This window comes from Drosophila suzukii, chromosome 3 (genome assembly GCF_043229965.1).
Source record: "Drosophila suzukii chromosome 3, CBGP_Dsuzu_IsoJpt1.0, whole genome shotgun sequence".
In the NCBI taxonomy this organism is placed as follows: domain Eukaryota; kingdom Metazoa; phylum Arthropoda; class Insecta; order Diptera; family Drosophilidae; genus Drosophila; species Drosophila suzukii.
Window position 1 is genome coordinate 87,600,367 of NC_092082.1, and position 24,379 is coordinate 87,624,745.

Sequence of the window (24,379 nt, forward strand, 5' to 3'; positions counted from 1 at the left end):
GCGTAACGCTTTTTTCCCGCATCACTTTCCTCCACTTTGGCGCTGAACAAATCTGCACAACGAAAAAAGGATGCACCAAACCAAATACTCAACAAAATTCGCCAACTGCACCTGAACCTGTGTTAACAGAAACAACTCTTAATTTACTAATTCAAGTTTTCCATCCATGTAAAAACAAATAAAAATAGTGCGCGAACTAAAAACGCGTAAAAACCAGAATGGGCCTAGCCCGAAATAAAACATTTTCGTTTCTTTTTACACCGTTTATTTAACGCAATCAATTAAATCGCAGCGATTAATAGGATTTACTCAAAGTGAATCGCGTTTAAACCAACTACAATAAATGTTAATGTGAAAATTGTGCAATAATTTAGAGAAATTTCTATAAGAAATTCATAAGTGAGTTAAGCATAAATAAATATTATCGGAATTACAAAAGAAAATAAATGTTATGCAACTTAAAGTTACAAGTTAAATCATACAAATTAACCAAGAAGTAAATAGCCAACCGAAACGCAGTACATACAGATTGATGGATGTACATTGAAGGAATGTGTGTATATTGTGGAGTTTGAGACCTCGAAACAAGGACAACTACAAGGACTACGGGATTACTACACCAAGTTTTGCGTTGACTTTAAGGAAAACCCACCAAAATTAAGAGAACATAATCTGAAACAGAATCACAAAGCGCCCACCTGAGCCCCGCCCCCCGGAAGCACCTGTCCCCGGAATCCGGGCCTTTTCACCCACGCACGCAAGCGCAGGCTCCCGGGAACCACCATTATAATACCATTACCCGTAGTACCACCCGGAAAACCCAAAGGGAGCTGGAAAATTAGGAGCTGCCGAAATTATATTTGCTTTGATTTCGCCTTTGTTTCAATCGCCCAGCCGAAAATGTGGAGGAAAGCGAGCAGGTTGGTCAGGGAAACCACCTCGTGGAAAACGCGTCGTCAGGGACAAGCTGAAGCCCCAGCAGCAGCAACAATGGCAGCACCAACAAAATCATCGACCAGGACGAGGACACCGACTGCACGAGGATTAACCATCGTCACATGGTCGCAGTTGGCAGTTGTTGCCGCTGTTGCAGCACTCCTGCAATGCCGCGTCTGTCAAGGTGAGTGAGTGCTGCATCCGTGTGTCCTGTGGGCGTCCTTCGGTGTGTATCTGTATGCGTGTGTAGGTGCCATCAGACAGCGGCGGTCAAAATATTAGAAACTGGTGTCTAAAGTACTCAAAAACAATATTAGATGCAGTAGATAAATTAGATTTGGAAAGTATAATATAATATTACTGCCAAAAATGTATAAGAAATAATACTCGTTTCCGTATCCTTTTTTAAGTTGATACACTTTGACATCCATTTTCAAATGGACAGAAATCTAACAATTTCTATAATCCATATCTATTTTACAATATCAAGTTGCTCGGACAATTATTTGTACTGCATAGTAACTGTAATTGCTTGGGTCATAAGGAGCTATTTTTCTGTAAAAAATTGTGTATCGAGTATTGTGCAATTTATTGACGAGGCTGCGTGCAACATACTTTCACTTTTTTTGCTGCCATCGGTTAAGAATGCTGAGATAAATGCTGTCTTGTGGTTTGTCTGCAAGTCAATCAGATGGCTCAATAAATGCCAACGCCAAGTCACAAGTATGATGAATTCGGCCTTAGGCAACTTGGCTAAGAGTGAGTACCTTAACGAAACCTCAATTAAATCAAGTACCTTTTTTTCACGGGGCCTCGAAACCCTCTAAAGTTGCCCAATCTCAATTGAGGCTTGGCGAGTGCGAACTCAATATAACGTCTGAATGTATCGCAAATGATTAGAGCTTTGGGCTATGATGGACTTTTAACGACTTTCATATGAAAAAAAATATTCAAATTGATTCGTCATTTTCATACCTCATTAAATTTTTAAGGGCCATTAAAAAACCTAACTTATAGCTGAAAAACAAGTGCCTGCACAAACTTTTAGCACCCGTCACGAGACTTGCAATTAAATCTGAACAACAAATTTTGTAAGATTTATTATGGGTACTTAGCAAAAGCGTTTAAGGTTATAGTATTTTACCTTTTCTCAAGAAAATAGCGTGAGTTGTTCAATTGCTAGATGATCAAAGCGCACTTGAAATTTGATTTATTTATTTTGTATAAATTACAGGTTTTCTTTCAAAAATATCCCAGACACAAATGTGACACACGATTGTTAGTGCATAAAGACTTCAATTATAACAATTATCGCCGTTCAAGATAATTAACTCCCAGCATATGTACAGTGAACATTTCACGCTATTATGATCTAGGCCAAAAATCGTTACACTCAAGATCATAAACCCCATTTGAGCATTCTACCTATAAAGTCAAAGGCGTACTTTGCAAGCTCTTCACACCAATTTTGTTGTCTTCTCTCTCTCAATTTACAATCGTGTGAATTCATTATGTAAATGAGGGACTTTGAATCAAGACATTCCCATTGTTTTGCATACTATTTTAAAAACTTTGGCTATAACCACTTAATTGCCATAATTAGATGGACCTAGGTGTACTGGGCAGTGACGCAATGTCAGTGGGGTTCAATGAACCTGGGTTGTTGGTCACGCAAAAGAAAAGGGAACCCAGGTACTACCTTTTTGAATGTGGGAATGGAGGTTGGTTGTTGTTGAATAGTGTGCTACCAAGAATTAACCCATTGTGAGTTGAAACTACCAATTACCCCGAGATTTCACTCACCCTCCCGAAACCATTTAAATTTCTGCTCTTTGGCTTTATCTCACTGACTAATGGGCAACTTTCCTTTCGATTCATTTGGCTCGCTTGACACTCGCTTATAAATTCAGCCAACTGTCGCCGGCCAAGGAAATTCTAATTTATGGCCAAAAATTACTCTTCGCATTATGCAAAACATCGCGATAGGGCATTAGAGGGGCCAATGAACCGCAAGCGAACTAAATCATTCATATCTCGGGCCCCGAGAGGTACTGCCAAAAATCGAGCAGAGCATGGTGTAATGTGGATGGAAACCGGTTGACAGAAACAGACCGAGCCCCATAGCTTTGTACTTGGCCTGCACAGTTCCCAGATACAAACCACCACAACTTGGCCCCAAAAGTAACACACAAACAGAAGTGAGTCGGCGGCAATCTTGTCGCCCCAGTCTCACACTTGCGGACGTCTTACGTAACCGAGTTCCAGCTCACAAAATTGAGGGGAAAAAAATCGAAAATAAAAATGAAAATGATGCGAATTGTGCAGCCCGTTGAACCCAACTGAAAAACCAATGGAACGCTTGACTTGCCGCCCATGTAAATTAACTGGGCCTGCTGAAAAACGAAAGTGTGTCGCCATCGAACGGTCGCTAAAAAGTGCGTGTCTTGACTTACGCATGCGATTCCAGTTACCAATAACTAAATATGTACAAATGTATGTGCATAAAAAATAATCACATAAGTAACGAAAACGAGTTTTCCAACCGAAGATGGATGCGTGCAAAATTCAGAGGATTGTTTAAGTACAGGAAGCTGGGTTAGTGGGTTAACTCAGGGGAATGAAACAATAAAGCGGGTTTTTGAAAGCCTAAAGCAAATAAATATTTAACAAAATAATCATTAAAACAAACATTGTTAAATTAAATGTGTAAATCATACTTCGTTTCAGGTCAAGAGGTTCTTTAAAAGCGTATTCATTTCAGTTATATTTCAATGGACTGCCATTATATTAACTTACAAAGAACTCAATCTGTTAAAAATATAAACAAATTGTTATCTAAAGTTTAACAGCTTTAGTTTCTACGAATTAATTTCATATTTATTAATTATTTTTAGGAATTTTAGTTAGTCGTAAGAGATTATAAATAATGTAAATAGTTTGTACAAAAAATTGCTCATTAAAAGAAGTCAGCTTAAAGGTAAGCATCCGGTTGATAATGATGACAAGCTATGGGAAGCAAAATAAGTACAATCATTTTAAAAGTCATCATAGAAAAACGATCATTTATTTAGAGTGTCGTGGGACTTGAGCACATAGAATAAGTGTACAAAGCGCCATAACTAAATTCCATTCAAAGTCAGCTTTGGGCTTCAACTCGTTTATGAACAAGTTCCGGCTCCAAATGGTTATACCTTGTTAGACTCAAAGGTTTCTAAAATTGGCAGGAGAGTAAAGAAGATAGGGATCTTAAAACGCATCCAATTATGCCTGTCATATCTGAAACCCTAACTCGGTTTCTATGCCACTTTGCCTGTGAAGTGAATGGCCATCCTCCCACGCAGTCGGTTTTATATGCGAATCGCCCCCGTTTTCGATGGGGATCTTTATAATCCCACATATGGGACATGGGGCGGCCAATTAAACGTCGTTGGCCTGCACTTTTGTCCAGCCATTTTGGTAACTTTCCGCTGGCTTATTGAAGTTGGCGGTTGGAGCGGCGGTGGTGCGGTTCATTGAGTCCCAATTGTCCGCTGTGGGCGGAGTGGGCGGTGGTGGTGCAGTTGGCCAACCACGAACATCGACAGACCAAAGCCATAACAGCGAAAATATCAAACTGATTTGGTTGTGCAATGTTGCGCTTACATCACTCCACTTCCTTTCCCTTTCCACTTTCGAATTTCATTGCGTATGGGACATGTGGACTGGAATGGGGAATTAGGATTAAAATTCAGCAGGGAGTAAGATGAATGCACAGGAAAAAGCGTAAACCTTGTTATAAGAGCTCTATTGGCATTTAAATATCAAAGTTCATTAGGTCTCTAAAAAATTCCATCAAACCCCCCAAAGAAATATAAAATCACGATGAATACCATAATTTGACTAACCTATCAATCTGTAATCTTTGTTTCAAGGAACAAATCAACGTTTTAAATCGTTTGATGTATTTTGACAAGATTATAAAAAGAACATAATAATCTATGTTTATTTTTATCATGGAACAAATCAACTTTCTAAAAGTGTTCAATGCAATAATACAAATATCAAAGCAACTGCAAGTAAACAGCAAAAATCGCAAATCTTTGGCATATTTGATAAGTCACACATAAATACCCGTTTGCTTTGAATTTGCTGACCAATTTATGTTTACAAAAATTTGTTCTGTGCGATAGAGCTTTGTGCGGAACTGGAAAAGTGCAGTTTTTGACAAGCTTATCGCTTGTTTGCAGTCCACAAACTTATTTTTGTTGGGTCCCCGCTGCCATGGCAATGTAATCTAATTCACACCAGCCACTCCCACAATCCTCCTAATAATATTCCATATATATATGGTGTACCATCCTATAGCATATCCCATAGCCTCGGGGGGGTGCTTGAATTTCACGTGAGTGGAGCAGATTGTCGAGCAATTTGCAGCGATTAAATTAGCTCAAGCGTGCCGCCAAAGAAGCGATTCCTTTCCAGCCTCCTGTTGCTGCACTCTGTGAGGTTGATGTTGTTATTGCCGGCGAAGGACTAAGGTATTAAGTGAATACAAATGGGGGATCGGGATCTGTGGTTCCCCATATGAAACCACCACCGAAACGAAGCGAAACGAGCGTATAGATAGAGCGGGACAGAGCGATGTCCTTGTGGGTGCAAAGCCGCCAAGCCCCCCGCCCCCAAAACACCCACTGTGAGCCGCATAATTCTCTGTGATGTTGCCGCGCAAAATGTTCTAATCTCTGCGCTGGATTTACACATTGCTTCCCAGGCAGCACCACAATCACAATCCTACAAATCCTCCAACTCACCATCCGCAGCCACATTGAAACTTTGTGTACATATTTGAGTTTCATTTCGTTTGTGGCTAGGTTTCGGCTAACATGAAGTCATAAAATTGAAATAAATATAAATGCGAGTTGCGCTGATTTCAAGCGAGCGGTCACGCCTCCTTCTAAGACGGGGGCGGTGGCCGTGGCAGCGGGGGGCCCACAAATCTCCCAGGAGTGTTGGCCGCAGCCGGGAGCAGATAACGCGCCGCGGGACTCGGGACTTAAGTCTTTAAAAGAAATTACTGGGGAGGAAGTCCGGCCATGCCAATATCATGGTATACACCTCTTGCTGCATACTTCTTGGGTGTAGGTATACCTTCCGAACCCTTCCTAGGATTCCCAACCAGTTCTAGCAATCTACTCTCGGAACCCTTAAGGTAGAGCTGAGGAAAGCATACTTACCTGGCGTAGAGGTCAACCGTGATCACAAAGGCGGTTCCTCCGGAGTGAGACTCGTCCATTGCACCTCGGCCGAGTTGACCTCTGCGATTATTCCTAATGTGAATAACTCGTGCGTGCTATTTTTGGTAGCCGGGAATGGCGTTCGCGCCGTCCCGACATAAAAGATATATTTTAATAGTTTTAATATGCAATATAAGACTTATACTATACTTACCTATGAACTTATACTATAAGTTAAAGAACGCCTTGGAAATCTTGTGTGTTTCTTAAATTCTACTAGGTATCTTTGAATTGAAGAGATTGGTATTGATTGTATAAGATAGGTGAAGAGAGCTATTCAATTGATTTGGTTCATTCATTGTTTAAGATATCTGGTTAAGCCTGGCTTAAGTTTTTTATATTTTTTGTATACATATCTGTACCAATGACTTATTATCGGCGGCAGTCAAAAAATAACATTTTAAGATACATTTTTGTTTATTTTTTGAACAATTTGGTTACGATTTAAATATTAATCGGGTTTAAACTCTTGTGATTTTCTGTTAGTGGATCAAAAGATACAGCGTAGCTATAAATTGGCATTTTAATAATAATTTGGTGTTGTAGAATGCATATAAGGCACCCATTCCCCATAATTTACCTCTGATTCCGAAAAACAGTTCAAATCCATTTATTTTATATGGATCAAACATAATACATTTCAGACTTTAGTACCAAGAAAAGAAAAAATATATAAATGTTTAACATGAACCAGCTACCTGCACATTTGCTCTGCGTTGGGATTCCTTTGTTACAAGAGTAGCCTACTAAGGACTCAAAAATGTTTCATTTCTCTTTACCAGTTATAATTCCTAACTTGTTCTAGCTGCTCTGGCAGGGAAACCCTACTGACGAGCGGAAGAAAGCATACTTACCTGGCGTAGAGGTCAACCGTGATCACGAAGGCGGTTCCTCCGGAGTGAGGCTTGGCCATTGCACCTCGGCTGAGTTGACCTCTGCGATTATTCCTAATGTGAATAACTCGTGCGTGTAATTTTTGGTAGCCGGGAATGGCGTTCGCGCCGTCCCGACATTGATAATAAATTTTAGACATCGTTATGATATAACTAGTTTAGTGATAGTTGCTAATTGAATTGTTGAAAAAGTTACTGTTGCTAAAAAGCGAAGGTAATTTGAACAAATGTTGTCCGATTTCCAAGGCCATTTTGGGTTCTCTTCCATCATCGATCATTAGGAAGGGATTCCTTGGAATGGGATTCCCATCCATTAACTGCCTTCGTTTTGTTAGGGCTCCTTGTTGGTCGTCGTCCAGCCTCCTTTTTCGCGCTTTCTTATTTATTTATCATCATTTATTAAACGCTCTCGCTTCCCTGCCAAGTTTCCGATGCCAAGAAAGGAGTCACTCCGTCCGAGTTCCGAGTTCGGCAAAAAATGTCGCTGTCAGATTACGTTGCAATATTGCTTCCAGTTGCCATATCCTGCCGACTTTCCGCCCAAATTCACGCTGCGAAGGACGAGGGAAACGGCAATCCGAGGGTCGGTCCTTCCCCATTCCTTTGGCTTTGACACAAGCAACAATTTACTCGGTTTCAGGTTAAAGTCATATCGTTAGCATTAACGCTTTTTGATTTTTATTGAGTCAGCTAAATTTTATTCGATTTACCATCCACACACACACACAGACACACAGATACTCGGGAGCACACACACCCTCGCAGTGGGAAAGACAAATACAGATGTACCAGCAGCATCCCCCGTCAGAAGAGCAGGGCACAACATTCCTGGGGAGGAATATTTCCGAGCTTTAATGAGGTTGGGCCACCAACCAATGAGTCCTTCGGCGGGGGAAGGACGACCTGCCTTACCGCCCCAGCCCTCCTCTCCTTCGCCCAGGAAGACTCCATTTCGGAAGTAAATGAAAATTTGATTTGGAATTTCGTGTGTCCTGGTCGTGCGTGCGTTACAGGATCTCAAACCAAGCCCTGGAACCCAAAATGAACCCCCGAACGAGGATGAGGATGATGATGTCGCTCCTGATGCTGATGACGACGTCAAAGTCGAAGATGGGCATGTGATAAAATAAATTACGGGCAGATTAGTGCGAATTTAATTATCGTTTGTTCCTTTGATGTCGCGCTGAGTAAATAAAGGGAATAAATATGATGATTATTCAAACGGCAGTTCTAATAACATTATTACCGTACCGGGTTAATTGCGGAAAATGTGCGAGGCTGTGCTTGAAGAATTCTTGGTTACCTGCATTTTCCAACCCCTAACAGAGCCTACTTTTCTCCTTGAATTCATACAGAGCTTGTGATTCCCAATCAGTTCTAGCAGTCCACTCATGGAACCCTTAAGTTAGAGCCGAGAAAAGCATACTTACCTGGCGTAGAGGTCAACCGTGATCACGAAGGCGGTTCCTCCGGAGTGAGACTTGTCCATTGCACCTTGGCCGAGTTGACCTCTGCGATTATTCCTAATGTGAATAACTCGTGCGTGCTATTTTTGGTAGCCGGGAATGGCGTTCGCGCCGTCCCGACATTAATAATAAATGAAGATACCTTATGAAACAAAGTAATCCCCACTTGAATCTCCCCTTTGTTACATCAGCAGCAACTGCTTAGTGCAAATATTTGTCATAAACTGAAAGTCAATCATTTGTCCATCCATCTCAGGCATTCGCAGCCTCCAAAATCAGATACAGAATGCACTGGTTGCCTGTGGTTACGGTCTCTTAGTAGTAACACCCACCCAACCTCCACCAAAGGCACTTGTCGAGCGGACTGTAGATGGGATTAGGGATATAACCGGGGGTGGGATTGGACACAACCCTTTCCGATTTGATGGTTATATGCAGATTCAGATTTTGGGCAGGGGCTCAAAGCCAAAAGGGGATGTCCTGCTAAGTATCCCTGGCAACCCGTTAATTTATAGGGCTTATGTGTCTGCGATCCTTTCCCCTGAGCCAGCTGGGCATTAGTGGATTAAAAGCGTTTATTGTCTTCGGTATCCTTTGGATTGCACTGTGCGTCATGAATTCAATTGACAAAGTGACTGGAAATAGAAAGAACGCAAACGCAATGTGGGTCGATGATTTTGAGCTGTGCCGTGCGTTGCCAATCAATTTTATCGGCGAGAACCTGGCAACAAGTCAAAAATAAAGCCATCTGCTTGGCAACGTCTACGTTTCGTTTCCTTTTTTATCGCCTGCGTGGAATCTTATCGGTTTCCAGTGACGAAGAAATCTGGAGACGGACGCCTCAGACGCAACCACTCAGTCAGCCAGAAAGATAGACATGGCCATTGACTGTTATTTGTTCCCCCCTGCCTCCGCGGAGAACCCGAAACCCCTATACCAAACATTATTAACAACAACCAACGGCGGTCGTGTGCCGGGCAGCCTCAGGCGGTGGATATATCTGGGCTTTTTCCAGGAAGGGGGATGTCAACGTGCTCGTCATCACTTTGTATAAATATCCTCGAGCACGTATATTCCATGGGGCCACGTGCTTCCAGGGGTCCAGGACTTCAGAGATTAATGCACGCATTAGTTGATTTAATTCATATTACGCTTTTGTTGCCGCCGTCGTCCTGGCTACCATATATACCATAGACCATCGACCATCTCCACCATCTCCGCCATCAATTGAGACATTCTGGGGAATCCCCTGGCCTCCTGGCAACGATTGTAAAGAGAGAGAGGAGCTTACGGCATTGGGATTTAATATCGAATCGACAAGCCAGAAACAAACTGAAATTGCAACTACCACCCCCCATTTGAACCCACCTCTGACACCTATCATTTGGAGGCTGTCTGTTTCTGTTCTTTTTAAACATTTTGGCATACATTTGCATTGTTTAGCTGGCAAGTTCTACGGCTGGCAAGTCGAGCTTAGCATTGAATTTCAATATATTTCATGGTTTTCAATCAATTTCATGGCGCAATCCCAAAGGGAAAGGCATGCCAACAACTCCCCCGGGGACTTGTCAAGAGTTTGGCAAACAGAGCGCCAGTTCGTCATAGTCATCGTAATCATCATCCACTGGCACAGGAACATCCATCCACATCCTTTTCCACATCCCCAGTTGGTTGGAGGCGCAACATTGGTTCTGGGTTCTGTGTTCTGGGTTCCGGGTTCCGGGTTCTGGGAGGCAACTTTCTGTATGGCAAAGTTCTTTCGTCTGAGGATTAATTTGCAAAGCAGGCTTCGCTCTTTGTCCGTGTCCAGCGATTTTCTTGAGCCTCTGGATTATGAATCCGTAGCAGAAATTGCAGCAAAAGCAAAAGTAAAAGCAAAAGCACCTGAAAAATGCACCACATTGAGGGCTCTTTCTCTGCTTTCTCTCTCTCTGTGTTTGTGAAAGAAGTGGAAAACTTAGTTTTTGGCCGCCTGTTTCAATTAAATCTGCTCTGGACTAACAATCTCCCAACCCCTTACTTTCATCCACAGCCGCCGGACGAGCCCCACCGGAACCCTACTACGGCCGCTATATCGGGGACTTTACCAACTTTGCCCATGGCATCAAGGTGAGTTTTACATTTCGAACTAAATTCAGTCGACTTAAAGTTACCTATACAAAAAAGGTTCTGATTTTAAGGAAATTTAGAGAATATGTATTTCATTACTTACAAATTTATTGGTTTTTCTCTGTAAGAAAGTATATTTTTATCTCACAAAATGTTGTTTAATGAGTATTAATTTTTGATACTAAACATTTTGGAAAACAATTTTCTTTCAGTTTTTCTTTTTATTTAGTTTAACAAGGTTTTTTTCTTAACCCAACATTATAAAATTTGGAATGTGTTGACTTAAAAAATTAATAGAATTTTCTAAATATAAAGAGTTTTTATTAAAAAAGATCAAACAAGAGAGTTGGTTTTAAGAAAAGTTGAAGTTGAATTTATAATCATATTATAATGTATTTTTAGCTTGAGTTAAGCAAGTTCCTTTTTACTAAAATCTTTTAAAATTATATTCCCCAGGGTCAAATCTACGCGGTGGACGAGTCGACGCTGTTCGTAAAGTCCTTTGCGTACGACGGCACAGGACCAGACGCCTTCTTCTGGGTGGGCAAGACGCAGCGGCCCAGTCCCGAGGGCTATATCATTCCCTATCCGGAGGAGTATACGGGCATGTGAGTATCGCTGTTCTGATAATGCATTTTCACACATTTTTGGGTATGGCCATTGATGGTCAGAGTGGACCTTGTTCGAGGTGGAGATGGTGATGGTGATGGAGATGGAGATGTCCTGGCTACTCGAGCGCAGCAGGCCATTTCCTTGGAACGTGAGCGAATGTTTTGGGTGGATGTAGATGTGTATATGAATATATGTGTTGGGGTCCCCGCATCCTTGCAGACTTTACGTTACGCACGGCTGACAATGAAACCACTTTCAAAAATTAAAAAACATTTTTCATCTCGCCTGCCATTTGTGCTCGTTGTCGTTTTCCTTTTGCCTTCCCGGCGCCTTTGTGGCTCTGCAAGTTGCCAAGTTGGTGGTGTCGCTTGGTTGCCTCCTAATGTGAAAAACTCATTTATTTCTTCACGTTAGATTTGCGGTCATATGTGGAGGGGGTGGGGGGTGTTTTGGGGGACTACCGTACCGCCCACCGAAAAAACAACAGCAAACAAAGAAAGCCGCAGGGCGGTGGAAAAATGGGGGGCGTTATAAGATAGCGAAGTTTCAGCCTTTCGCCACTATTTACTTTCAGTCGCCACAAGGTTAAGCCGCTCAACTATTTACCTTGTCAGTCTCCTTGCGCTGCCACTTGAACGCACTAAGCCGGTATTAGCCAGGTCCCCGCCCCCTTAAAATGCACCACCACCCACCAAACCCCCTTTTTGGCCTAATCCCCACGTTGCAGCCAAGACACGCACACAATTTGACGTCATTTGAATGCTTAGAAATCGAGCATTGCATTTTTCATTATCACAAACTAATCCTGCGCCTTATCCTAATTCCCTGATCCCTAAACCGAAAACAAGGTGAAGTGGCCTTCCACTTGGCATTGACATTATATCAGGCATCACAAATACGCCTAAGGTGAATGTCGTATTTGATTTTCATGGTTTTAATGCTGAAGGGGTGGACCCTTTCTTTGAGTTCCCGAATGCCAAGGCTAAGGATAGCATGCTTATAACAAACAACAAATTCTTTGTAAAGTGTTCATTCTTTATTCTGGTTTGAAAAGCTTGCAAACTATGCTCTTTAAGGAAAATTTGTTTTTTGGCCAACCAATGGCAACCAAAACACTGATAAAAAAAAATAGATATCAGATTTTAGTTAAAAGTACTCTTATTTTTATCGGTTTTTTAACAGTAGTTTCACCAAATCAAGGCGTACAGCTAAAAGATTGACTGTTTTGGGCAGGTTGCTAAATATGCTAACGATCCCAATCACTTTGAGAGAAATTTATTTTTTGACCAAGTTTTGCATTTTTGCAAAAAATGGCAAAAATTAAACATTTCCAGGTTTTAATGCCAATGGATTGGAAATTAAACTACGAGAAGAACGAGGTACGACATTCTTCATTCTGACCATTATATGCAAAATGGCAACCAAAACACTGATTTTTTTTAGTTCGAAAAAATGGGATTCAGATTTTAGTCAAAAGTACTCTTATATTTAGCAGTTTTTTAATCGTAGTTTCATCAAATCAAGGCGTACAGCTAAAAGATCGACTGTTTTGGGCAGGTAACAAAATATGCTAACGATCCCAATCACTTTTAGGGAAATTAATTTTTTGACCAATTTTTGCATTTTTTGTTAGGGGTTACATCACCTATTTTTGCAAAAAATGGCAAAAATTAAACATTTCCAGGTTTTAATGCCAATGGATTGGAAATTAAACCACGAGAAGAACGAGGTACGGCATTCCTCATTCCGACCATTATTTGCAAAATGGTCATCAGTTTTTAGTCATTCTTGAATCACGAAACATAAAAGTATTTTTTTGAGTGCACTAAAACACTTTACACACCCTAATGCTAGCTTATTTTTGCATATCCAATCTTTGGCAAAATTTTTCCGCAAGGCCAAGAATAACAGAGCGCATCGTGCGAGGCATAAGCGATTGCGATTCCCGAAAAGCCCGTTCCATTCACCACTGCGCAGTCTCCGGGCTCCACAGCCCCCAAAAACCCCACAATCTCATAACCCCAAACGCCCCCCCTTTCCCAGTTCCAATCCCAAATCACGCAGCCAAAAAGAAAACCTGAGGATGTTTACGCACTGGATTTCCCCATTCGAAATTCTCAAATGCTCGGCGCGGTTTCGCGCTTGAGAAATCGTTTGATGATGTGTAGTAGTGCCATAGTATGTTGGTTGGCAGACTAAGAACCATTGCAGAAGAACCAACCAAGGCAAATCCATGGCCCAAAAACCCGGGCATTCATATTGTAATCGACTTTAATGCGTTTCATTGTTGATGCCACGTGCCGGGCTTTATTAGTTCAATGTACAACGATGCCATCGCCTCCATTTCCATTTCCCCCCGTCGTCGTCCTTGGTCCTCCTTCGTCCTTCCTGTCCTTCTGACAAAGAGCAACATTGTGCCACGAGTATGGGGCTTTCGGATGGAGGAGGTGGAGGTGGAAGCCCGGAACGCTGTAGCGATTGCACGCTTTTACGCTTTCAGACACATTACCCATACCACCGGGTGGCCCATGCACCTTCTGAAAGGGGGAGTGGGTGGATGGGGTGGTTCCTGGGTGGTGGGTGCCTGAAGGTCGACGGTGGGTTGGTGCGCTGGTGTCAGCACGATGATGATTGCTGTATTATGTGGCACACCGCTGCTATCGCAATCGCATGCATTTGAGCCAACAAATTGCGCGCGTTTATTATGTCTAATGATTTTTATAGATGTGTATGTACGATGTGTGGCATGACGTCGCCGAACGATAATTGATAAATGCATCTGATTGGCATTGGGACAGGCTCTGTGGCAGTTCGTCCTGCCACCAAGCTCATCCTCCTGGCAAGTGACAGCCTTAAAACTGGCTTCTTGCTAAGCTTCTCGGGCAGGCCAATCAGCGTTAATTATCCCAACTGCTTCTGGCAGGCGAAGTTGAAGGGCTGCCAATCCTGCTGCATCAGGATAGGGTTTGGCACTCGAAAAAGTACTTTAAATATGTTCTTAAAATTTTAGATATGATTTTCGTTTTTCTGAATTATATACAAGCCTGTTACGGATTTAATTTTGGAGTTCGATTTGCACAAATGTTAATATTCAGTGGGCTTTAGAGTATTTTTTATGGAAAAGTTTTTATTTAATAATCATGTTCTTATAAAGCTTGAGATGATAAAACTATTTCGTTTACAAAACGGAAACAAAGTCAATTTGAATTCGTCAACATTTCTCAAAACTAAAATTCAGAACAGGCCCTATAAAGTAACTGCATGTAATTTTTCCGAGAGGGACATCAATATAATACTTTTTCTTAACATAATAAAAAACCTTTAAAAAAATCTTTTTACTGTGATTTCCCCATTAAAAGAACAGAACTAGTCTTTTCTCTTAAACTTGTCCATATTTTAATTAGATATATGATACTATTTGTAACAGTTTTCCTTTGAACAAAAAGGGTTTACATTTCATTATGAGAGATCATGGTCTTGTTTATTCTTTCAGTGCCTTTCAGTTTTTTGTGCTGCTCACTTCTTTTTGTGTTCACGCTCGCTTTACCTCCCCCCTGCAGTGGGTGGAATGGGTGGAGTGGGTGGATTTGGGTGGGGAATGTGTCACAATGGATGCATCGAGCATAAGTAATTAAATTAGAATTTTTTGAGAAGCATAAAGGCGACGCCGCGCTGATTAACGCCCGTTGCCATGACAATGAGGATGACGCCGTTGCCTTGTCCTGTACATAACAGCCACCACCCACAAACACCCCACTCTACCCCTGCACCACCCACCTCCCGTGGCTGTTGCTCATTTGCATCTGCAGTGTAAAACCCCCTTTTTTCCACTCCACCTTGGCGCCTGCCTCTTCGCTTAACGCTGATTTATGCAGATTTCATTAAAATTTGCTGCATGCAAAGTAGCAAAATGAAGTTTTAGTTTTGTCCTTCATTGTTTAACCCACCAGTGCCCACCACCCCACCACCCAAGATCCCGGATCATCCTTCATTGTGTTAATCAACGTTGACAGCGCAGCCGCAACACGAACAACTGTTTTGGCTGTCGACTGATTTCGCCCCTGGCTGATGTGCCAACTGCCTTTAACTCGATTAAGCACCAGAAAGTTGGCGGATTCATTCGGCATCCAACTTAACCCTCGGTTGCCCTTGTCCCTGTCCCCTTACTCTCCTAACTCTCCTTCTTATAAAGTATATATCCAGCTTCAGCCCTTCAAGTAGTTTCGCCTGTTGCTGTCACTTCACCCTCAGTGCGCTCACAAGTAGGCAACGCTTTTCACACCTTGCAGGGCCTGGTATTCATGGGGATTGTTTAAGATACTTTCAAAATTTTTTCATTTCAGTCCATTTGAAAGTAATATTAACTTAAGAGGCTTCGAAGGCCTATGGTATACGAATAAAAATCAAGTTGTATCTCAGTAAGATGTCACAGAAATATGTTTATTATGGATATCCCCGTCCTACAAAGATATATACCAAAATATTATAAATGAATTGGCTTTTTAATAAAATGCTATAACTTAAAAATATTTGAACTATTCAAGAAATGATCAAGGGAACTTTTTTTTAACGACAGGAACTTTCTGACTATGTCAATACATTTTTATTTCAGTTCATTAAACAGTAAAACAGAACTTGAAAGTTAATAAATATTATGAGCTTCGCTGGTATATCAATCAATACAGAAGTGTAAAGTTAAAAACATATATTATATATCATTATTAAAAAACATATTTCATCTGAATACGACACTTTTAAACTTAAAATAAGTTGATATCAAAGTGTTTTTTAAACTCTCTGATAGTTTAAAATAAAATTTTTTTTAAAAAGTCTCAAATGAAAATTATCACTTTAGGAAAGGGACTTTCTTTCCTAGTTTTTTTGCTGAGCTAACGAAAAACTCTTTTATTATTATAACATTTTAGGCTATAATATTTCCCCGCAATTATTGCTAACTAGATTTCCAGCAGCTCGTTAAGGGACATCTTTCCGCAGCTATCTCCCCCTGCGTACTAATTATTATTGTTGTTGGCGTGATTAATGCCCCCGACCACCGGACTTTAATACAAATTTAATTGAGTAGTCGTTGCCGAGCCCGGGACCGGGACTCATCAGTCTGAAAGGCCTGTCACCGACAAAAACACAAAAACGCGGGGGCGTTGGCTTGGCAGCGGCGCTTCGTCACAGAAACATGAAATATTCATAATAATTTTAGAATATTTTCGGTGGTGGTTTGCCTTGTTTGCAGGGGTTTTTCGAGATCCCGGGGATGGGGTTGAAATCTGGATGGTTGGATGGTCGGATGATTGGGTGGCTGTCTGCTGAGTTGGCGCGTTTTATTGTCTGCGAAATGCCCTCGATTGTTGTGCGTTTTGTTTATCGAGCGGGAATGCAAAGTGCCAGTCAGCAGGGCGCAACAAGTTGGCCAGTTCGGTCTTAGTCAATGGGAAAGCACACATGAAAAGACGCCTCTGCTCTTTGCGAATCCGAATCCGAATTTGAATCAGAATCTATATTCAAACTAATTGGGTGAAAGTGCACAGGGGCTTAGGTACATATGCATGTATGTGGCTGTTCAACCAGCTGAACGAGGGCAAATAAAATAAAATCGATGAATGGACTGGAGCCCAGCACAATCGCAATACCCAAAACTGAACCGAACCGAACCGAACCGAAACTAAAACCCATCCTGAGTGCATCAATAAATGTCGAGCGGAGAGGTCCTTGCCAAGTGGGGAGGACAAGCAAATCAAATATAGCAACAAACATATTTGCCAGGCGGAAACTGTAATGGAACTAGGAATCGAAGGCAAACAGAATTCGAGGAAAACTGGAGACAAAGGACCAAGCAACCACCAGGACATCGTTGTGTGTATCCAGCAGATACATTTGATGCACTGTTGACACAGAGCCATTCAATTTGTTTTGGCTCATTAGAGTGCTGCAACTGTTGCTGCTTACGGTTCTGATTTGCTGGTTCTGTTTCTGGTTCCTTGAAATGAGGCAGCAGGATCTTGGACCTCTGTCAATGTGTCATTTCAAGGGTGCTAAGGCTAAGTGCTTAGCCGTGTCTAATGCGGATTGCGTGGCCTCTGTCGACATTCATTAGACGTCGACCTTTCCACTTGAGTGGCTGACTAACCGCCCCACTGACTGATTGACTCGCCTCCGACACTTGTCCCAGTTTTGGGATAAATCGATCCTGCACCGCCCTCAAGGAGCCCTACTCTATCGAAACATCTCTCCACCCATCCCCGGCAAGGATATCAAGTATATGACTCTGCAACCCGCGACAACAGATACAGATTCATCTGGGCAAACACTCGCTGTCTGTTCAGCCCCCTTGGGATTGGCATACTTAGACTTCAAGTTGATTATTAATATACCCCCGGGGCTTCAGCTCCGTTCTGCAAGTGAAATGAGATGCAGTAACTGCAGTAATGGATATGTAATCATCGCTAAGTCCACATGATTATGGAAGTCTTGGAAATGCAGGCTACAGATTTATCCTAATTCCAATGCCAAGGTATCTCGAAGGTATAATATAAAATAACACAAAACCATGTAAAACAAATGTATATGGGATTATATAGATTTTAATCTCTAGTATAAAAATAAATGACATGTTTTCTTTGTTTCAGGAGAGTTTACATTTTCACACAAATCCACTGATGCACTGAGAGTGAAGCCCAAAAAAGTCGCTAATTGGCTGGGGTTTAAAGTCGCTAGAAAAAACTTACTATATATGCAATATACTATAGATATTGCCACCCAACAATGCAACCATTGAGAAGCTCCCATCGAAAGAAGGGGGTTAATGGGGGGGTTGAGACGTGTGTAATGCCTCGGTTCGCTGCATTAGCCATAAATCTTCATCAGCACTCGCCTCATAAATAATGCGAATATGCGAAAATGAGAAATGTTTTTGGTTTTGTCGTCGCTCGTTTGGTTTTTGCTTTAATTTTAATGACATGGAGTCGCGCAGCGTGCATTCAAACAATATAATATATGTTCCGGAATCGGGGCCAGGGTCCGATCTGTTGTATTTTCTGGCTGGTTTCGCTTTAAGCCCTATGTTTGTACAGTCTGTCAATGCAGGTGAAAATTGGAGGCGGTACCTCTTTGGACAATCTGATGACATTTTGTGGGCTGGCCAGAAAATTTGTCGAATTGCGTTTAATTAAGTCATTTATCGGGGAATATAGGATTAATGGCTTTCTCGTCGAGAAAACGGTCCTTAAAGTATTGTATTTCAAACAATTATAATGAATGGTCAACATAATATTTTCTGTCTTCTTTGAAAATAATAATATAAAGGCTTTTTAATAATGTAATATTATGGGTATATAAAAATTCCAGTGCTTTAAAATGTTGGTAGGACTAAAAAAAATATTTTATGATGAACACAAACGTTTCGTGAAATCTTCTCAAACGTCAGTAATGAATTTTTTAAAACAGTTCTTAAAGTTCACCGTTTTGAAAAGTTTAATTTGGGATTTCATAAAATTTTAATACCTTGTTGAATTTAGAAGATACTATTATGTTGATAATGCAATGATTTTTCCGCGTGCAGCTCTTAATAAGCTCTGGCCATGGGTTGGGAAAACACACACTTCGCTTTACTTGTACCCATAGTTTAGTATGCTCTGGGCCCCATTTAACTCTGTATCGCCATCTCGCTCTCATCTCCTTTTCGGTCTCAACATCCGTCTCTTTTTGGAACCGCCCGCAGGGATCCCCCCATTCTGCAGGCGCACAACCGAACGGACATCATACTGCGCTTACCCATGGGCAAAAGGATTAAGGACATTCGATGGCTGTCAGTGTGGTGCAGACGCTTCACGGTGAGTCTGAGTCCTTGCTCTTCCTCATCCTCTTCTTCTCCTCCATCCCAATCCATAGTATAATAACCATTTTTTCTTTGCGGATGGCACGCGCCTTTTAGCCTTTTTTGTAATTACATTTTTGTAATTTAACTGCAGCTGCACAAAGATCTTATGCCTTTCATGCCATCGATTATGATCTTAATAGCTTTTCACCAAAAAAAAGAAAAGGAAGTTATTCGGTTTCCCGTCTCTCGTTTGCTTAAGAGTAAATTAAGGATCTACCAAGGAGAGGCAAATAATCCCTTTGTGCAGTGTGCAGTCTATAATGTGGGTCAGTCGACTGGAACTTTGTTTTCATTAGAGTTTTAGATTTTAATTACAGTGCTGCAAATATGCAAATGCCATCGTCCAACGTCCACCGGCAATTATGTTTGCCTTTGCCCGGCGAAAATTACTTTTGTTTAAGTTTTTCCTACAGGAAGAAGCGGAGTACAAGTGCATTTCCAGATAGATTCCCCAAATTGGAATCGGGTTTTTGCGAGGGGGGTTTCGTGGGGTTTTTGTTGCAGGGTCGAATAAAAGATGGCGGCCGTAGTAAAATAAATTACAGCAGACATTTTTGATTAACTCAAGTGGTTGCATATAAACACACACACCCGCACACAGGGGCAGACCAGCCCCCACCACACACAGATACTAACACCGATGGGGGTCGTGTGTATCTGTGTGGCATACAGGGTGCTCCTTCCTCTCGCGACTGTGTGTGTGTGGGTGTACGCTGCCTTCCATTGACTGACAGCCAAAAAACTTCTTGGGGGCTGACTGCCGCACACCCACACAGATGCACCCGGATTGGGGTTAGTTTGCCCCTGTGTGCGTCCGTGTGTATCTGTGTGCGAGTGTTGTTTGTGGAGTTTTGAGCGCGCATGCCCGATTTTTTACCATGGGTAGGGGGTTTTTGGGGGTTTCAGTGGGGGGAGGGGCAGCAGGGGGGGTAGCCCCCACATGGAGGCATACATAAACACACATTATGTACAAATGTTTTGGGTATACAACAACAAAGCGCTTGTTTGCTTACTTAGAACCGCGTCGAATGTAGACACTGTATCGCGTAAAATGCACATGTAGAATTTAAGATATACCCTTAAATGTTGACTATAAATTAAGGATAAGTTAGATATTTAGAATAATAACTAAATTCACTAAAGAGAAAGTTTCTGAAGATACACTGCCGTCTAGATACAACACTCAAATATGAATATTTAGGATGAACATTAAGGATTTTAAAACTTAAAATTGTACATCTGATTTGATAGAGAACCATTTTTTAACAGTTTTTACATAATTCACAAAAATATTGAACAAATATCCTTTTGAACATACAAATTTCTATTGTTATAAGAGTAATCATTATTCGTTTGCTTTGCTGAGCAAAAATTTGTAACAATGTAAAACTATATTCACCCCAGCTGATATGTGATGTAGAAAGTTCATATATTATGTAGAGCTTGGATAAAAACACAGCCACGCCTTAAATATCCCGGAAAAAAACAGGAAGATGTGCATGAACCCTTTAATCATATGCCCAAGAAGTCCCGCTCATTGACCTTAACCCCCGTTTCAGGTTGATTTTGGAGAGGTGTTTATACCATCCAATCTGGATGTGCCCAAGCCGCGGGTTCTGCCCGAATTCAAGCGATTGGCCCACGGACTGCGTTCCAGCAACATCAGTGTTCTGGATGCCAAGACGTTCTACATGTGAGTTTTGCTTGGGTTTATGCGTATTAAGTATTTTACCAAGGATTATTTTACGTTTTATAGACCCAACTTGCACTACGATGGAGCTGGACCTGATGCCTATTTCTGGGTGGGCAATGGCAGCGAACCGAACATCATGGGCATTAAAGTAAGTTACTTGAAATAGAGGTTACTTAATAATAATTATAATAATAATACATGTATTATTCCAAATTTAGGTGCCCAATGAGAGTGGTTCCTTGGAACCTTTGCGCGGCTATCAAGGAGAAGACATCGAGATCCAATTGCCTGGAAGCCTGACCGTCTACGACATCGACTGGCTGGCCGTGTGGTGCGTGGAGTACCGGCACAACTTTGGACATGTCTACATTCCCAGGGATCTGGACGTACCGCCAGCCTTGGGTCAGACCAAGATAACGGTAAGTGTGATGCCCCAGATATACTACCCAGTTAGTTCCGGAACATTGCCCCCTTACATATGCTAGCATTTGCTCATTTGCACACAACTCATAATGTATATCTCTTTGACTTATGCGCGCCGCATTAGCCTTCATGGTGGTATTCACCCGTGAGTACTAGACTTAGCCTCATGCATGTCCTAGCTTCAAAAAAAAGAACAGATCCCACTGACTGTGCCCCCTTGATCCCTTTCAGACCACCACGACTCCTCGGCCTGTGTACAGCAATTGCCGTGAGATTCTGCCGAATAAGCTGCAGGTAAAGTGGGAGCTCCAGGGCGAGTATCTGCAGATTGAAATCTTCGGACGTATCAACGAGGATCAGTACATGGCATTTGGACTCTCCGGGGCGAATGGGCGACCCCAGATGTCCCAGTCCGATGTGGTGGTGGCCTTCTACGACACGGTTGCCCGTGTGTTCCGAGCGGAGGACTACTTCATCTCGGATCTGTCCCAGTGCGATGGTCAGCGGGGTGCTTGTCCGGATGAAAGGATCGGAGGTCGTAACGATGTGATTGTGTGTAAGTAGAATATATGGAGGATTTTAACAATTAACTAGAACTAGCTAGTACTAAATCCTACTAATCGGTTTTCCTTTAGTGAGCGGAGATAGAAAGAATGGGGTCACCAGCATTCGCTATAAGCGCCTCCTGCAGCCCAATGAAGCCATATATGATGCTCCCATCCCCATCGATCGTGAGGTTTCGGTGATAGCCGCCATTGGACCACTTAATGCCCGGAAGGAGGCCAATGCCCACTCGCACACCGCCAGTGATCACAACCAGGACGACATTCGCATCAACTTCTCGGCGAGGGTAGGCTCAACCACTCAATAAATAGAGATATATATTACAAATATGGATTTTCCAGAACGATCACGCCTGCAAGAGCTCACTGTACGATGTGAAGGACGAGAGCGGACCCAAGCCATGGCCCACGCGCAAAATCGAAGGTGTCAGGAAGTTCCGTGCCAGCATTGGACCTACGGGCGGCAAGCGGGGATATACCGCCATTACGAAAGTGCCCTCGTGGGGCATTGCCTGGTATGTGAACGATCTGCTGATCCCTGAGATTACTGTGGAGCGTGGCCAGACCTACGAGTTCATCATCGAGGGCGGCAATGATTCGGGTCAGCCGGCAAGGTATAAATACTAAATGAAATGGTCATGATATATTTATAGTACTAACATTTATTTCTAGCTAGTATAGCATTTAAAAGAAATAACATTTTTGGTATACCGATCAGTTATTAACCTCACTTTTAATGCAGATACCATCCGTTCTACATCACGGACTCTCCTGAGGGTGGACTGGGACAGAAGGTGGGTCTAGAAGCACGAAAGCAAAAGGCCTATGCTGGAGTAGAATACGATGATGATGGCAATGCTGTTCCAACAGGAGGTATGATCTTATGACATATATTTTTTAATACTTCATCATTACTTTGGTCTTCGTAAAAGCCGGTCGTTATTGCGAATGGGAGCACCAGACCATTGATAGATCAGCGGAAATCGAAACTTTCGAGGAATACATGAAAACACTGGTCTTTAAGTGCGAGGATGGCGAGCCTGGTTATCTCAATTGGACAGTTCCCATGAATGCTCCCGATGAGCTTTACTATCAGGTGAGAGAAAAAGTATAGGAGCTTATAGTATATAACTAGCTAATCTCAACATCCTCTTGCAGTGCTTTACACATAATAATCTCGGCTGGAAAATAAACGTCGTGGACATGGGCGCCTCCAGGGGATCGATAGCCAGCAGTCATCAGCTTATCTTATACGGAATTTCCACAGTTTTTAGCCTGGTAGCGACAAGCCTACTTTTTAGTGGCCACGTACTTGCCTGATAGTGCCAGTAAATGGTCTTACGATCTAGATTTCTAGACAAAATGTTCTACAGACAAGGTCCTGAGATCTGAGCGCATATCCAGATCTATACATATCCCCATTACCATTAACATATCCCGCCCAATTTTAAAGCATTTCCATCTTGTCGATACGAATTTATAATTTCACACTGACACACACACACACTTGGGACTTGTCTGTCGGAGGTTTTGGGCCACTTGGCGACTATCACAACCAGGCTAATATCATCTGAAAAACATATCTTGACAATAATTCGTAAGATGTAAAACTGTTGAAATTGTGTGTGCATGCGAGGGGGGCCCACTGTACTGCTACAGTGGGCGTAGAATGGGTGGTTGAGCCATATATAGCCGGAACTTGATCGGTTGTTGGCAGTAGATTTTTGTGGCTAGGCAGCGAGAACTTTTTGTACATTTACGAGTATGGAATTCTACTTTTTTACATGTATACTTATTAAATTTACTTATACATCTACATCTCTAGTACAGTAAAATTGTAATTTTTCTAGCAACTACTACGAAACCTACACACAGGCATGTAGATACAGAATCATGTTTAATATGCGGTTCAATGAAAACGCAAGCCGACAATAATAACGCGACACAGCGACAATAAATGAATGATAATAAAACAAATAAATTATGTATATGGGCTGCAACTGAAGCTCAAAGACAATGTACAATAAGAATTATATGGATTTAGGAAGGATGGCAGAGAACGGATGCAATTTGTATGACAATAATATCTACAGATTTGTGAATTTTGAGAAAGTTTCGCAGACAATACAACACTTTTACACAATTTGAATGTACTAAGGAACTAAAGACAAATAAGAAAACTATGTTATTTAATGCTACTGACTACTGTGGTGCTTCTTGTAACGATATTAGATGAAATGTAAATCACACGCCGCACACAATTAGAATGGAATACAAGAATCCCCCTCTGGACGGGATGAAGTTTTTGTTATCAGATGATTTTCTTGTAACTTTTTTAACTATATTTGCATAATTGGTGTTTTTATATAAGCATGATATATATATATTCGTGTATGTTTACAATAAGCGATATGTTTATAATGGTAAGCGAAACAGAGAGACACACAACTAAGATGTACGACAATAAGAAGTGGACAAATAAATATGCTAGATACTTGAGAAATATTTGACAAGATATTG

The 24,379-nt window shown here is 41.7% G+C and overlaps 1 protein-coding gene and 3 non-coding genes across 4 annotated transcripts; all 4 read left to right on the forward strand.

Annotated features, from left to right (window-relative positions):
• Positions 1-602: 602 nt before the first annotated feature.
• On the forward strand, positions 603-24,364 carry LOC108012209 (protein Skeletor, isoforms B/C). Its single transcript, XM_036818828.3, has 13 exons — positions 603-1,120; positions 10,601-10,677; positions 11,134-11,285; positions 19,022-19,133; positions 20,740-20,873; positions 20,937-21,021; positions 21,092-21,292; positions 21,528-21,852; positions 21,932-22,146; positions 22,202-22,473; positions 22,602-22,732; positions 22,792-22,955; positions 23,018-24,364. Exons 1-13 carry the CDS (start codon positions 901-903, stop codon positions 23,177-23,179), a joined length of 2,250 nt encoding a protein of 749 aa, XP_036674723.3. The 5' UTR covers positions 603-900; the 3' UTR covers positions 23,180-24,364.
• Positions 6,142-6,306, forward strand: LOC118877981 (U1 spliceosomal RNA). The gene has a single exon (XR_005014582.3). It is a non-coding gene; the product is annotated as a U1 spliceosomal RNA (small nuclear RNA).
• On the forward strand, positions 7,056-7,220 carry LOC118877980 (U1 spliceosomal RNA). The gene has a single exon (XR_005014581.3). It is a non-coding gene; the product is annotated as a U1 spliceosomal RNA (small nuclear RNA).
• Positions 8,525-8,689, forward strand: LOC118877982 (U1 spliceosomal RNA). The gene has a single exon (XR_005014583.3). It is a non-coding gene; the product is annotated as a U1 spliceosomal RNA (small nuclear RNA).
• Positions 24,365-24,379: the final 15 nt, after the last annotated feature.

Coding starts and splice junctions, on each gene's coding strand:
- LOC108012209 (XM_036818828.3), top strand. CDS start 901: ATGTGGAGGAAAGCGAGCAGGTTGGTCAGGGAAACCACCTCGTGGAAA. Junction 19,134..20,739: donor TGTGGTGCAGACGCTTCACG/GTGAGTCTGAGT, acceptor CCCCCGTTTCAG/GTTGATTTTGGAGAGGTGTT. Junction 21,853..21,931: donor TCGTAACGATGTGATTGTGT/GTAAGTAGAATA, acceptor GTTTTCCTTTAG/TGAGCGGAGATAGAAAGAAT.